The sequence below is a fragment of the Oncorhynchus kisutch genome, unplaced genomic scaffold, assembly GCF_002021735.2.
Source record: "Oncorhynchus kisutch isolate 150728-3 unplaced genomic scaffold, Okis_V2 scaffold1407, whole genome shotgun sequence".
In the NCBI taxonomy this organism is placed as follows: domain Eukaryota; kingdom Metazoa; phylum Chordata; class Actinopteri; order Salmoniformes; family Salmonidae; genus Oncorhynchus; species Oncorhynchus kisutch.
The window spans coordinates 49603-61663 of record NW_022263352.1 but is presented as its reverse complement, the minus strand read 5'-3'; the positions used below and the strand labels follow the sequence as shown (position 1 = coordinate 61663).

Sequence of the window (12061 nt, the reverse complement as noted above, 5' to 3'; positions counted from 1 at the left end):
TTACTTTGAGAAATGGTTAGGGAGGGAGAGGGGGCTGGAGAGAAAAAGTGCTATGAACCTAACTGTGGTCATAAGTTGGTGACAGTGAATTTAACGTCAAATTTTCCTTGGAACTTGTCCTTCTCGCTGTAGCCAATGTTCTCTCCGTAGGCTCTGCACTCGATGCGCAGCTCGGTGTTCATGGTGAGGTTGACGAACTGGAGGGCCACTAGGGGCTGCAGGTACTGGGGGTGGAGCAGCTTGCCGTAGTAAGGGTAATACTGGAGGGGGAAACCTTCCCCAATGCCGTAGTACTTCACCTCACCCATCTTACCAGCGTCCTCCTCTCTCTGCAAAGAGATTGGGTGAGACAGTCAAAAGGAGAAAGACGGTGCTATTTTGGTCATTCTGACATCTGACCTTCACCCAGAAACACATTTACAATGCCTGGTTTAGTGACGGAACAGGGACTATTCATCGAAAGCAATTCTAGAATTGCTCGAATGAACATTCCCCATTCAAGTCAACATTCCCTTAGGCTTCAATGTGCTTTACTGACTACTGTCAACTGACATTGGAATGATCAATTGTGATTCGATGTTGTTCCATCTAATTCTGTCTGGCGTACTGTACCTTGTTGGTGCAGAAGATGGGCATGACGTTGGGCTGGACCTTGGTCTGGGCTCCCTCAGGGATGCTTTCATTGGAGCTGGGGGGCTGAAAGAATGGAGGATATGTACACAGTGAGGAAGGAGGCAAAACAATCTGTTAAAAACAGTAACACTTTTACCTAAGAAAGTTTATGTAGATTTTGTATTCAATAATGTACTACTACTTTGGGTAAAAGTAGGTAATATGCTATAACTAACAACCAGGGGCCACTGGAAATATCAAAGTGACCAGTTTATACAAGGGGTCAACTTTTCATATGTCCTTAGGATATTTACCCGTGGCCTGAAGTTGACGATCCTGTTGAGCTTGACGATCAGGCAGGGTTTTCCTTCCTTGAAGCCAAAGTCTCTGTCTTCCATCCCGGAGCAAGGCCCAAGCCAGCTCCTCTGGAAGCGACAGGCCTTCCTGATCCCCACATCACTCTCCAGGTCACCACGGTTCTTATAGTCTTCGGGTTGCTCTGAAGGCAGGAGGAGGACAAATCAAAAATAAACAACTGAGCACAGGAAGCCACAACTGCTCGCTTCAACTAATTCATCAAAACAAATTACAAAAAACACCTTCTCTCTGAAGCCAATACACAACTCCATTCCATGTCCTGGACACTTAGTTCCTATCCCACCTGATGTTAGACTGTCAGAAAGGATTCAATAAGCAAAATGCTAGAAGATGATGGTACCACCTCCATCTAAGTAGAGCTTCCACCACACTGAGCACCTCTTAGGTCTGTGTCATGGCAGGTGGTAGGACTAGGAGCTAGGGCTAGGACTAGGAGCTGGGGGTAGGACTAGGAGCTGGGGGTAGGACTAGGAGCTGGGGGTAGGACTAGGAGCTGGGGGTAGGACTAGGAGCTAGGACTAGGAGTAGGACTAGGAGCTAGGGGTAGGACTAGGAGTAGGACTAGGAGCTAGGACTAGGAGCTGGGGCTAGGACTAGGAGCTGGGGGTAGGACTAGGAGCTGGGGGTAGGACTAGGAGCTAGGGGTAGGACTAGGAGCTAGGGGTAGGACTAGGAGCTAGGGGTAGGACTAGGAGCTAGGGTAGGACTAGGGTAGGACTAGGAGCTAAGGGTAGGGGGTAGAGAGCGGAATGGAACACTTCCTGTACCTCCACAATCCTCGTATTTCATCTGGTCCCGCTGTTTGTCGTCGTCGTACATAACCAGGAACTCTCGCATGGCCTTGGTGTAAGTCAAGTAGGTCTCCACATCATTCAAGTTGAAGGCGATCTCGGATTTGTCGGAGCGTGGGGTGTGTGACAGGCCTGAGAACAGACAGTCAACATCAGTTTCAATAATACAGAAGTAAAGTACTAATAGCAATACACACTTTTATAATAGGACAATAATGTTTCAGTGGACTTGTGGCCATTCTATTTACTCTAACTCACAACAGTAATGAGTATGAAACCAGTTAAGAACAGTCAGTGTAATTTGCTTTCTAATTAAGTCTTTCAGTGAGGCAGTCATCCATCGAAGAGTCCACACTTTGGAAAACAGTCTTGAAGAGGAAGACAAGGTGAATCCCTGTCATTGTTCTTAGCAGGAAAGACGGGTCAGTAAAAGGGAAAAGCCCATTTCAAACAAAAGACAACTGTCTCTACGCTACGACACCAGATCCAAAACACGTTCACCCCCATTCTCTTCTACTTCCTTATTACAACCAGCCCAGCCCCCACACTAAGTTCCATCTTTCATGACCAGAAAACTAAAGAGAACTAACTGGACTGAGTGAGGTGAGGAGTCTGAAGAGAGTAATGCTTCTCTCCTCTGTCAGCTTGTGAGATAAAGACATAGTCAGACTCTTCTCTTTCTGCTTGTTAGAGCCATTAGGTGACCTCTTCGTTGTGAAGACATGGCCCAGTTATCAGGCCTCCTGTGGAAAGTAACGCACTATCAACGCCTAGCTACCTCTCCTAATGGAGGTTCCCCGAGCAGACCATGGCTATATATACCCAGACAGACATGACTGGGATACTGGCTTTAGACCCAATTCAAATGCAGCTTACATGTCTTTGACAATGTCATGGTTGAAAACACCAACAGGAAAGGGTTAATGCTCTGTGGAAGGGCACTGGTGCTGTGGGATTGGGTTGTGTTGTGTAAGGGGAGAAAATAAAGTAGAGAATAGCATCTGCCGTTGACAGTTTACCACAGAGCTCTCCCTGGTAAAGGAAGCAAGCAATGTCTACCAGAACGTCACGGTCTGTTTTAACTCTAGTCAAAGGCATCAGGAGAGAGCTCTGTTAGGGGACCACACTGTAAAGCTCGCAATTAGCACTTCTCCCTCCCTTTCACACCCACGTAATCAGAAGACTCCAGCGAAACTGACTAAGCCTCTCAGAAAGAGGAACTGTGGAGAAAGACCTGAAATATGCAAAGTCCAATAATGGGGAACGGGAACAGTTCTCGTTCTTTAAACACTACCTAACAAATTGGGAAGAGAGGCCTCTGCCCATGTGGGAGGCCTTTAGGGGAATTAATTGCGACACTTGACCGACCCACTACCTACACCAAAATGTCCAATACGACATGAGCATTTAAACAGTAGGAAAACAGTAACACGTCAAGGATTCAGTTCACTACTAGACCCGAGTTCATTTTGACAGAAGCACTTCTGTAGATCTTTGCCAAAAATCTAATTTCACCAGTTTGTTATTGGAAGTAAGCATACTACTGTACAAGCTAGCCTGAATGAGCCAGGGCCATAGACACTGAACCAGTATCAAAATAGTTCCACATGCTGCATGCATGGATGACACCCACCGTTTACTTGAAAGACAAGAGTCCTCTGTGTCGGACCTCAAAACGGTACTGTGCCGGCCTGCTCTCTGGCCCATACTGTGCTAATGTCAATTCAGCTGATATCTCACAGTGAGACTCCCTTAACGAGTTAAAGTGTGAAATTCAATAAGAGGATGTTTGACGGACATAACCCACCCCTCTGAGATATACAAACATGCATGTTAGACTCTGGCTGCAGCCCAAATTGCATCCTATTCCCTACATAGTGCACTACTTTTGACCAGTGGTTAGGGAATAGGGTGCCAATTCAAACGAAGCCACTGTGGTTGGACACCATCTCTTATCCCCAGGCAGCAGTAGTGGCTCAGTGTCTAGTGTTCAGTGATACCTTACCTGGGGGAGCAACTCTGTCTTGCCAGGTGGGTTTGTAGTTACTGAGGGTGAGAAGCAAGGCCTGGATGGTGCCGATGAATACTCCAGCCAGAAAAGCATAGAAGATTAAGTAGAACCCTAGAATTTTAACTGTAAAAGGAGAGAGAGAGAAATGAGTCATCACCATGCAAAAGATGTGGAGGACAGATGATTGTGACATACAATGTTCCTTTAAAAAAACTACAAACACCAGTGATGCCATGAAATTAAGATCTAGTTGTTATGTTGTTGACAAGGTCCATTTCCACTCATTCAATTGAGTCATACAAAAAGCCACATACAGAACTCCAGCATTCTGCAAATGTAGAATGTTAAATCTGCTCTGAAAAACAAGGAACATTCCCCATAATGAAGTCCTAAGTCCAACCTTAGTATTACTGCAGTAGTTAAGAATCTGCTCAAGTCAACACAACCCTGCCCACCCTAACCAGCCCTGCAGAGCCAGTGTGTACAGTACGCTAAACACCGCAGACATGTAGACTGTGGATCCCCACTTTCATTTGACTGTAGTGTTTGTGGAGTTGGGGACTTAAAATACATACCATTTTACTATAAATACATAAGCAATGTCTTGCACCACAAAGTGAGACAAGAAGGGTACAGCTTAAGAAAGACAAACAGCAAGTCTGCCTATTGTGTCGTCAAACGAGTGTTTCCTCAGTGTTCCAATTCCATCTCATGCGTGTCCATCCTATCATCAAACCTCAAGACTGCCCAGTCATTGCCCATTGCACCACAACACTATCAAACATATTAAAAATTAGATAAATAGATTGGCTGGCTCTACTACTAATCCAAGCCCACCTGATTTCTACTTTAAGCTTCCTGGTCCGTACACAGACTCTCCATAACTGGAATGAGTCCCAAATGGCACCCTATTCCCCATGTAGTGCCCTGGTCAAAAGAAGTGTACAATATAGGGGAAACGGATGCCATTTGGGATGCACACCTGGGCTCATTGATACCTATACAGGTAGAATGCATGCAGACAGAGAAGCCCGTGTCTCCTATGGAGGGAGCAGGAGGTGACCTAACCACAAAGCTCCTGTTCCAAATAGTAATCCACCTATAACAGTAGACAGCGTCTTGACTCTTCACTTAGGGCAGGAAAACTAAGTGTAACCAGTAGATCATACAGTAGTAGCCAGGAGAACAACTTCAGGCTTCAGAGTAAATCAAATTGTCAAAAATCACTTTTGGTTACTCTTAAACTCAGAAACAAATCTCAATCTAGCTACTCAGCTTTAATTGTTAGGCCTGTCACAAGAGACTAGGTTGCTCTAAAAATAGTGCCAACATCGCAGATAATTTATTGGTCTTAATACATTCAGGTCCCAATAACAATGGGGGCAGTCTGCATGCTCAGCTTTTATACAAAACCTAGATACTACCCAGCTGGCGCATAACATCCTGAGAACCATACAGTATGTTTCTTAGAGCTTGGTGAGAGTGTGGTTGTGCTATGGTTATTGTGCATACAACCTTCCCACAACATTCTGGGAATGGTGCAGGATACCCAGCTAGTATAACATTCTGAGAACCATATGTTTCTTAGGTGGGAATTTCAGTACCTCAGTTGAACTTTTCCTCATGGTTCTATTCAAAGTAATGTTCTCAAATTGTTTAGAGAATGTTACATTTAGGGGCACTGTTGCAGAAATCACGTCGCCTTTTCCTGGTTGCTAAAATAGTTTTGCGACGAAACAAGCAAGCATAGTGTAGAGAATCATTGTACCATCTAAATCACTGAAATATATTTTCCATAAACAAAAATACTATCTTTTCAGTTGGTGTACAAAACTGACAGTGAAAACAAAACTTAAGAACAGAAAGCATAGAAATAGCACACATGGAACAGATCTAACACATATTAGACTTGCTTTCAATGAGAATGACAGATCTATCTGAATTTGGTCAGGTTGCCCAAAACGTTACGTATTGCAGCTTCAAGAAACAACGTTCTTCTGTGGAAATGTAAGTACTTAGAAAAGTAAATAAAACGTATTCTACAGGTTTCCTCATAGTTCTATTTTAAGTCATGTTCCCAGAACATTAAGAAAACTTTCGGAAACGTTCAAAGAAAGTTATTTAAAAACATACATTTCATTCTCAGCATAAACAAAACTATCCTCCATCTTGTTAAGTGTGCTGGTCACACCCACTAATTGGCCACATCTGGTCTTAAATGAGTGCTCGCTTCCTTTAACTTCTTAGGGCTAGGGGGCAGTATACGGAAGTTTGGATGACTGAGGTGCCCAAAGTAAACTGCCTGTTACTCAGGCCCAGAAGCTAGGATATGCATGGTAGTATTGGATAGAAAACACGAAAGTTTCCAAAACTGTTAAAATAATGTCGGTGAGTACAGCAGAACTCATATGGCAAGCGAAAACCCGAGGACAATTTATTTTTTCAGCCCAACAATGATTACTATGGCTGTCAATGGGAATATAAAAGGAATACCTCCCAGATTGTAGTTCCTAGGGCTTCCACTAGATGTCAGTCTTTAGAAAGAGTTTCAGGCTTTTTTTTAAAATTAGCTAGAATTTGTTGTTTTTGTAAATCGCTCCCATTTTGGCTGTAGTGTTTGTAGCGCGTTCCGGTGAGAGCATGTACTTCGTTGTTTATCTCCGGTAATGACAGTACTATTCTGTCTTAAATTGTATTGTGTATTCACATATTAGGGTACCTGAGGTTTGATTAGAAACGTTGTTTGACTTGTTTTGAAGAAGTTTTAGTAACTTACGGGATTCATTTGTATGCATTTTGAACGAGGGAAACCGGTGGATTACTGAGTCAAGCGCGCCAAATAAAGTCCTTTATATCCCCAAAAAGTTAGTTTATCGAACAAAATGACCATTTGTTATGTAGCTGGGACCCTTGTGATTGCAACCAGATGAAGATCTTCAAAAGGTAAGTGATTTATTTTGAATCGCTATTTGTGACTTTTGTGACGCCTCTGCTTGGTTGGAAAGAATGTATGTAATGCTTTTGTATGCGGGGCACTGTCCTCAGATAATCACATGGTGTGCTTTCGCCGTAAAGCCTTTTTGAAATTTGACAAAGTGGCTGGATTAACAAGAAGTTAAGCTTTTAACTGATGTAGGACACTTGTATTTTCATGAATGTTTAATATTACGATGTGTCATTTGAATTTCGCGCTCTTCAATTTCACAGGATGTTGGCCAGATGGGACGCTAGCGTCCCAATGATCCGCAAGAAGTTAAAATGGAGGTTTGTTTAAATAGACTAAAGTGAACAGCTTTGTATGAGTAAAAAAAAATGCATGCTAGCTGCACTAATTCAATGGCTAGAGAACAGAAGATCATAGGGTCAAATCTCACTGACAACGTGCCACAATACATACATTTAAGTTTTGCATTTGAATGATTAATGCCTAAGAAAATGAATTCACATGTGTCTGATCTGTGCTTGGAGTTTAACACTGCTAGCTTAACTGTGTTGCTCTTATTGAAACATGTTCTTAGAATGTTATTTAATTACCTTCAAATAACCTAGAATTTCCATTCTCAGAACATTAATAAAACCTTCCAGGAAAACTTCCAGGGAACCATAGAACAGTCACAGAACCTCCCTACAACCTTAAAAAGAAAATATATACATTCCCAGAACATGTGAACTGTTCACTTCCATTCTCAGAACATTTTTTATTATTACTTTCAGTTTTACAGGTCAGGAAACATTATTTCGTAATCAGAACCAATGGGAAACCAAAAACGTAACATTCCCACAACTTCCAAGGAACCAAAATGTGCTAGCTGGGATATGCATAAAACCAGTACAGGTATACAGGTCCAGAATGAGAAATCATAGGCCCGGGGTTTTGGTATATTGAAATCTGCAAAAGGCAAACCAACAGCCACAACCAACCATAGAATTATAATCCATAAATGGCAGTTCTCACTAAAGTCAGGACTGGCATTCATTGCTAGTGTACCCTTGAATTTAAGTCAGTCAAAGTGTACCCTTGAATTTAACAGTCAGTCAAAGTGTACCCTTGAATTTAACAGTCAGTCAAATTGCCAAAGTAAGACGTTACGAAACCCTTCTATGGATTATATGTCTATGGCCGCAACTGTACATTTGGAGCACGCTGCCCAAACTGCAGCCTTCCCGACTGTAGGTATACCGCTAACTGCCAAAATAAAGGAAACACTTAGGTAAACGAGGGATACAAAGTACAACTTATGGTGTGCGGTGCATTTTCCTGGCATGGATAGGTCCACCTGTAGAATCTATGCCATGGCGCATTGAATCCGTTCTGGCAGCTCGTGGTGACCTAACACCCTTTATGTTGGCGTTTCCTTTTTTTTGGTCTGTGCTCATGCTAAAACTTAATCCACAGTTGTTTTTTTTATAAACTATACATTTTCTGTGGCTAAATTATGCTCTCTGGTGGATTTCAAACATTGAGAGTGGGGCTCCTGTGGTTGGATAAAACATTTTTTATTATACAAATACATTTTTAAAAAGCATCTTGAACCATCTTTGGGCTTGGGCCCTGCCCCCGACTCACAATTGACCAGTCACATTTATTTATGAATTTATTAAATATGCAGTTTATTTTTATTAATCAGTTACCCAATCAAGCCCCCCCCAGTTACCCACGTGGGCCTCATACCGAGTCTCCTCCCACCATCTGATGACTAGTAGAGCGGCAGCAGCAGCAGTCTACACTCATTGAAAGCGGGCGGAGTCCTGTGGTTGGCAGTTGCAGTAAAAAGATATACACCACACACACATATCTTTTAATATTATTTTTTGTAAAACAACTTAATATTATTTTGCCTCCTCTTGGCCCCCCCACAGGCTTGGGCCCAGGGACTTCAGCCCCAGTAAGCCCCTGCATTAAGCCAGCCCTGCAGGTACAGTGCATTTTAGTAATTTAGCAGAGGCGCTTATACGGAGCGACTTACAGGAGAAATTATGGTTAAGTGCCCTGCTCAAGGGCACATTGACAGATTTTTACGTAGTCGGCTCGGGATTTGAACCAGCAACCTTCGGTTACCATCCGAACGCTTTTAACCGCTAGGTTAACTGCCGCCCCGAGTCCAGCCATAGTACTAGTACAGTATTAGAATCTCCTCAAGTCACCCCCAACCCTGCTGCCCCCACCAGCCCCGCAGAAATACTACTGTATAGGCCTAGTGGTGCCCCAACCCACCAGACCTGCAGAGCTAGTACTGTTTTGGCCTAGTGGTGCATAAGACAATGTCAAAAGGTCACATCTTATAGGAGACAGCAGTTCCCTTTCAATCAATTATGCAGGGCTTAAGATGTCACCTGTTCCTTGGCAAAATTATAAGGACATCACAACCACCCAGTGTCTTATCCAGATCATGCGTTTTCCCTGATCACAATTGGCCGGTACAAGGGTGCGTACATTATCCATATTATAGACGAGGGTTCAATATCTCCTCTCTCTCCATGCATCACACCAGATAAAACATATGTTCTTGCATTGTAGACAGATTCAATTAATCATGCAAGTGGCCGAATGGAGACGAGTCATCATTAAAGTCCTGGATAGTGTCACACACATCGTACAAAATTATGCACCGCTTAAATTGGATGGATGAGGAGCACCAGTGTTGGTTGGAGACATGTTGAATGGGTGGGTTTGGGGAAGTGGGGTTGGAGGCTCACTTCTTTATGTTTCCTTCTCATTGTATTGAACTGAATATTAAATGATATGTTGTGCTTGTAACCCCCCCCAAACAAGGTAAATGTCAAAATAAAAAAATATGGTCACCACAAAAATGAAAAGATCCAAAACGAGTTTTGGCCTTGAGATAATACACACAAAACACAGTTGAAGTAAATGACCAAACCAACCAACTTGAGGGCGTTAGTTAAATAAGCAAAATTGCAACATGAATTGTCGCTCAGCTGGTCATCCTCTGAATACCGAAAATGTAGGGTAGTTGTGTGACATTGAGATGAGGGAAGACATGGGTGCAGATAGAAACGACAAAAGTAAAATTAGTCTAGTTAATACATTTCCATTGCTAATTAAAGTGACACAGTATCCACATCGAATAGTAACACAAGACGGAATGTCCTCTCCATAATTCCAAGTAGGCCCCATCACCTTGAATCACCTTGGACTATGATGCATTTTTAACCCTTTGATTGTGTCATTTTACATCGGAAATTAAAGTCTCTACAGCATGTACATATGGTGTAATTCCATCCTAATACTTATAGATCAGGTTACTGCGATGGAGAGTTCTAGTCTCCTTCCAGGCATAGCCGGCTGCGTCTCTGCAGTGTGATCAACTAGCCTACTCTACTATTAGGATTCGAACCTTTAGAATAACATGTTCTAATAATGTATTATGCATATTCCCACCACCGTCTTTCAACGACCTATTTGGATTCTCATATTCATTTAAGATGTGCGAACCCATCTTTACTTGGAACAGTCGGTAGGCTGTTATTTTGAATAAGGCAGTAGGTTCAAGAAGCAAGGACATGTGACAGTGAAATATGAGCAAAAACTGGTCGCATGTTCACCGTATGCTATTACTCACAAAACAGACATGGAGAGCCATGAACAACGAGTGGCGATGGGCAATGATATGGAGTCGGTGACACGGTACCATTGTAGCGCACATTGCTGCAAAGTCAAATCAAACAGGTGCTATGCACCAAGATTAAATGAAGACTCGGTGCGCGTTCCATACTGCCCAATATAAATTCGATCGTGCCATATAAGATCCATCACAATTTCGATTAAAACCTCCGGCCACAATGGCCAATTACCGTGATCATAAATATCAGAATTGCATACTTACACCAACTCCCCCCTGTGCGTCCACAAAATTCCCCCTTGTCCGAATCCCATACAAACTTCTTCCATCCACCATCGTCTTTATTCGAAGACATTTTCGACTGTGTGGTGCTCTTTCTTTATTCAGTTCCCTTCTGGCTGCCGGTCCCTCTCCGGAGTACCAAATTCCAAAAACCGACGGACTTGTACACGGCTTGCTCCTGCGTACTCACTGCACACAGATATATCCCAGTTGCAGTCGACTCCGCCCGAAAACTATTTTAACAAGTCACCCACTAGGAGGGAGGGCCAGCTCTCGCGAATCACAAACGCGCGTCCTCTCTGCGTAATGCTATCGTTTGTGGAGGTCGGCAGCAGGGTTTTTCTCCACCCTTGGACGTAGTATACGTCAGAATGTCCTTTACGATGGGACCCTGCGATTTCCACAGAAGATAACTCAAATTAATAAAGATTCAGAGGCATAGTACATCTATTCACAGCGCCAGCTATACATTACAAATTGCCACCATTGTCTTCATTATCTGGAGACCTAATTCACTCAAACTGGGATTTACAATGTGGGTAAATTTAAAATGTAAAAAATTACAGAAGTATGATGGCCTACCATAATTACTATTCATACTTATAAGATCATCTGAGGAAGCCAAGATGACTTGGCCATTCCTCATTAACTCAATTGTAATTGGAGAAAAACACATATGATCCTTATCTAGCACATTTGGTTCCCTTGGAAGTCGTGGGAACTTATGTTTTTGGTTTAGCTGCAACCTGAGCTTGAAGAGGCGCTGTTGCGCCTTCTTCAACACACTATCTGTGTGGATGGACCATTTCAGGTTGTCAGTGATGTACACCCCAAGGAACTTTAAGCTTTTCACCCTCTCCACTGTGGCCATGTCAATGTGGATGGGGGCGTGCTCTCTGCTGTCTCCTGAAGTTCACGATCAGCTCCTTTGTTTTGTTGACGTTGAGGGGGAGGTTATTTTCCTGGCAACACTCCACCAATGCCCTCACCCCCTCCCTGTAGGCTGTCTCGTTGTTGTTGGTAATCAGGCCTACGATTGTTGTGTTTTCTGCAAACTTGATGATTGAGTTGGAGACGTGCGTGCCTATGCAGTCATGGGTGAACAAGGAGTACAGGAGGGGGCTAAGCACGCACCCTGGTGGGCCCCCGTGTTGAGGATCACCGTAGCGGAGGTGTTGTTGCCTACCTTCACCACCGGGGACCGCCCCGTCAGGAAGTCCAGGACCTAGTTGCACATGGCGGGATTCAGACATAGGTCACCAAGCTTAGTGATGAGTTTGGAGTGCAATATGGTGTTAAAGGCTGCAGCTGTATTAGATGAACAGCATTCTTACATAGGTATTCCTCTTGTCGAGATGGGATAGGGCAGTGTGCAGTGCGATTGCGTCATCCGTGGACGGTAT

The 12061-nt window shown here is 43.4% G+C and overlaps 1 protein-coding gene across 1 annotated transcript; it reads right to left on the bottom strand.

Annotated features, from left to right (window-relative positions):
* On the bottom strand, positions 1-10893 carry LOC109890491 (sodium/potassium-transporting ATPase subunit beta-233). The gene is made up of 6 exons (XM_020482418.2): positions 10641-10893; positions 3787-3915; positions 1758-1913; positions 927-1111; positions 613-696; positions 1-329 (listed from the first exon to the last, which is right to left on the bottom strand). Exons 1-6 carry the CDS (start codon positions 10729-10731, stop codon positions 69-71), a joined length of 906 nt encoding a protein of 301 aa, XP_020338007.1. The 5' UTR covers positions 10732-10893; the 3' UTR covers positions 1-68.
* Between the last annotated feature and the right edge of the window lie 1168 nt (positions 10894-12061).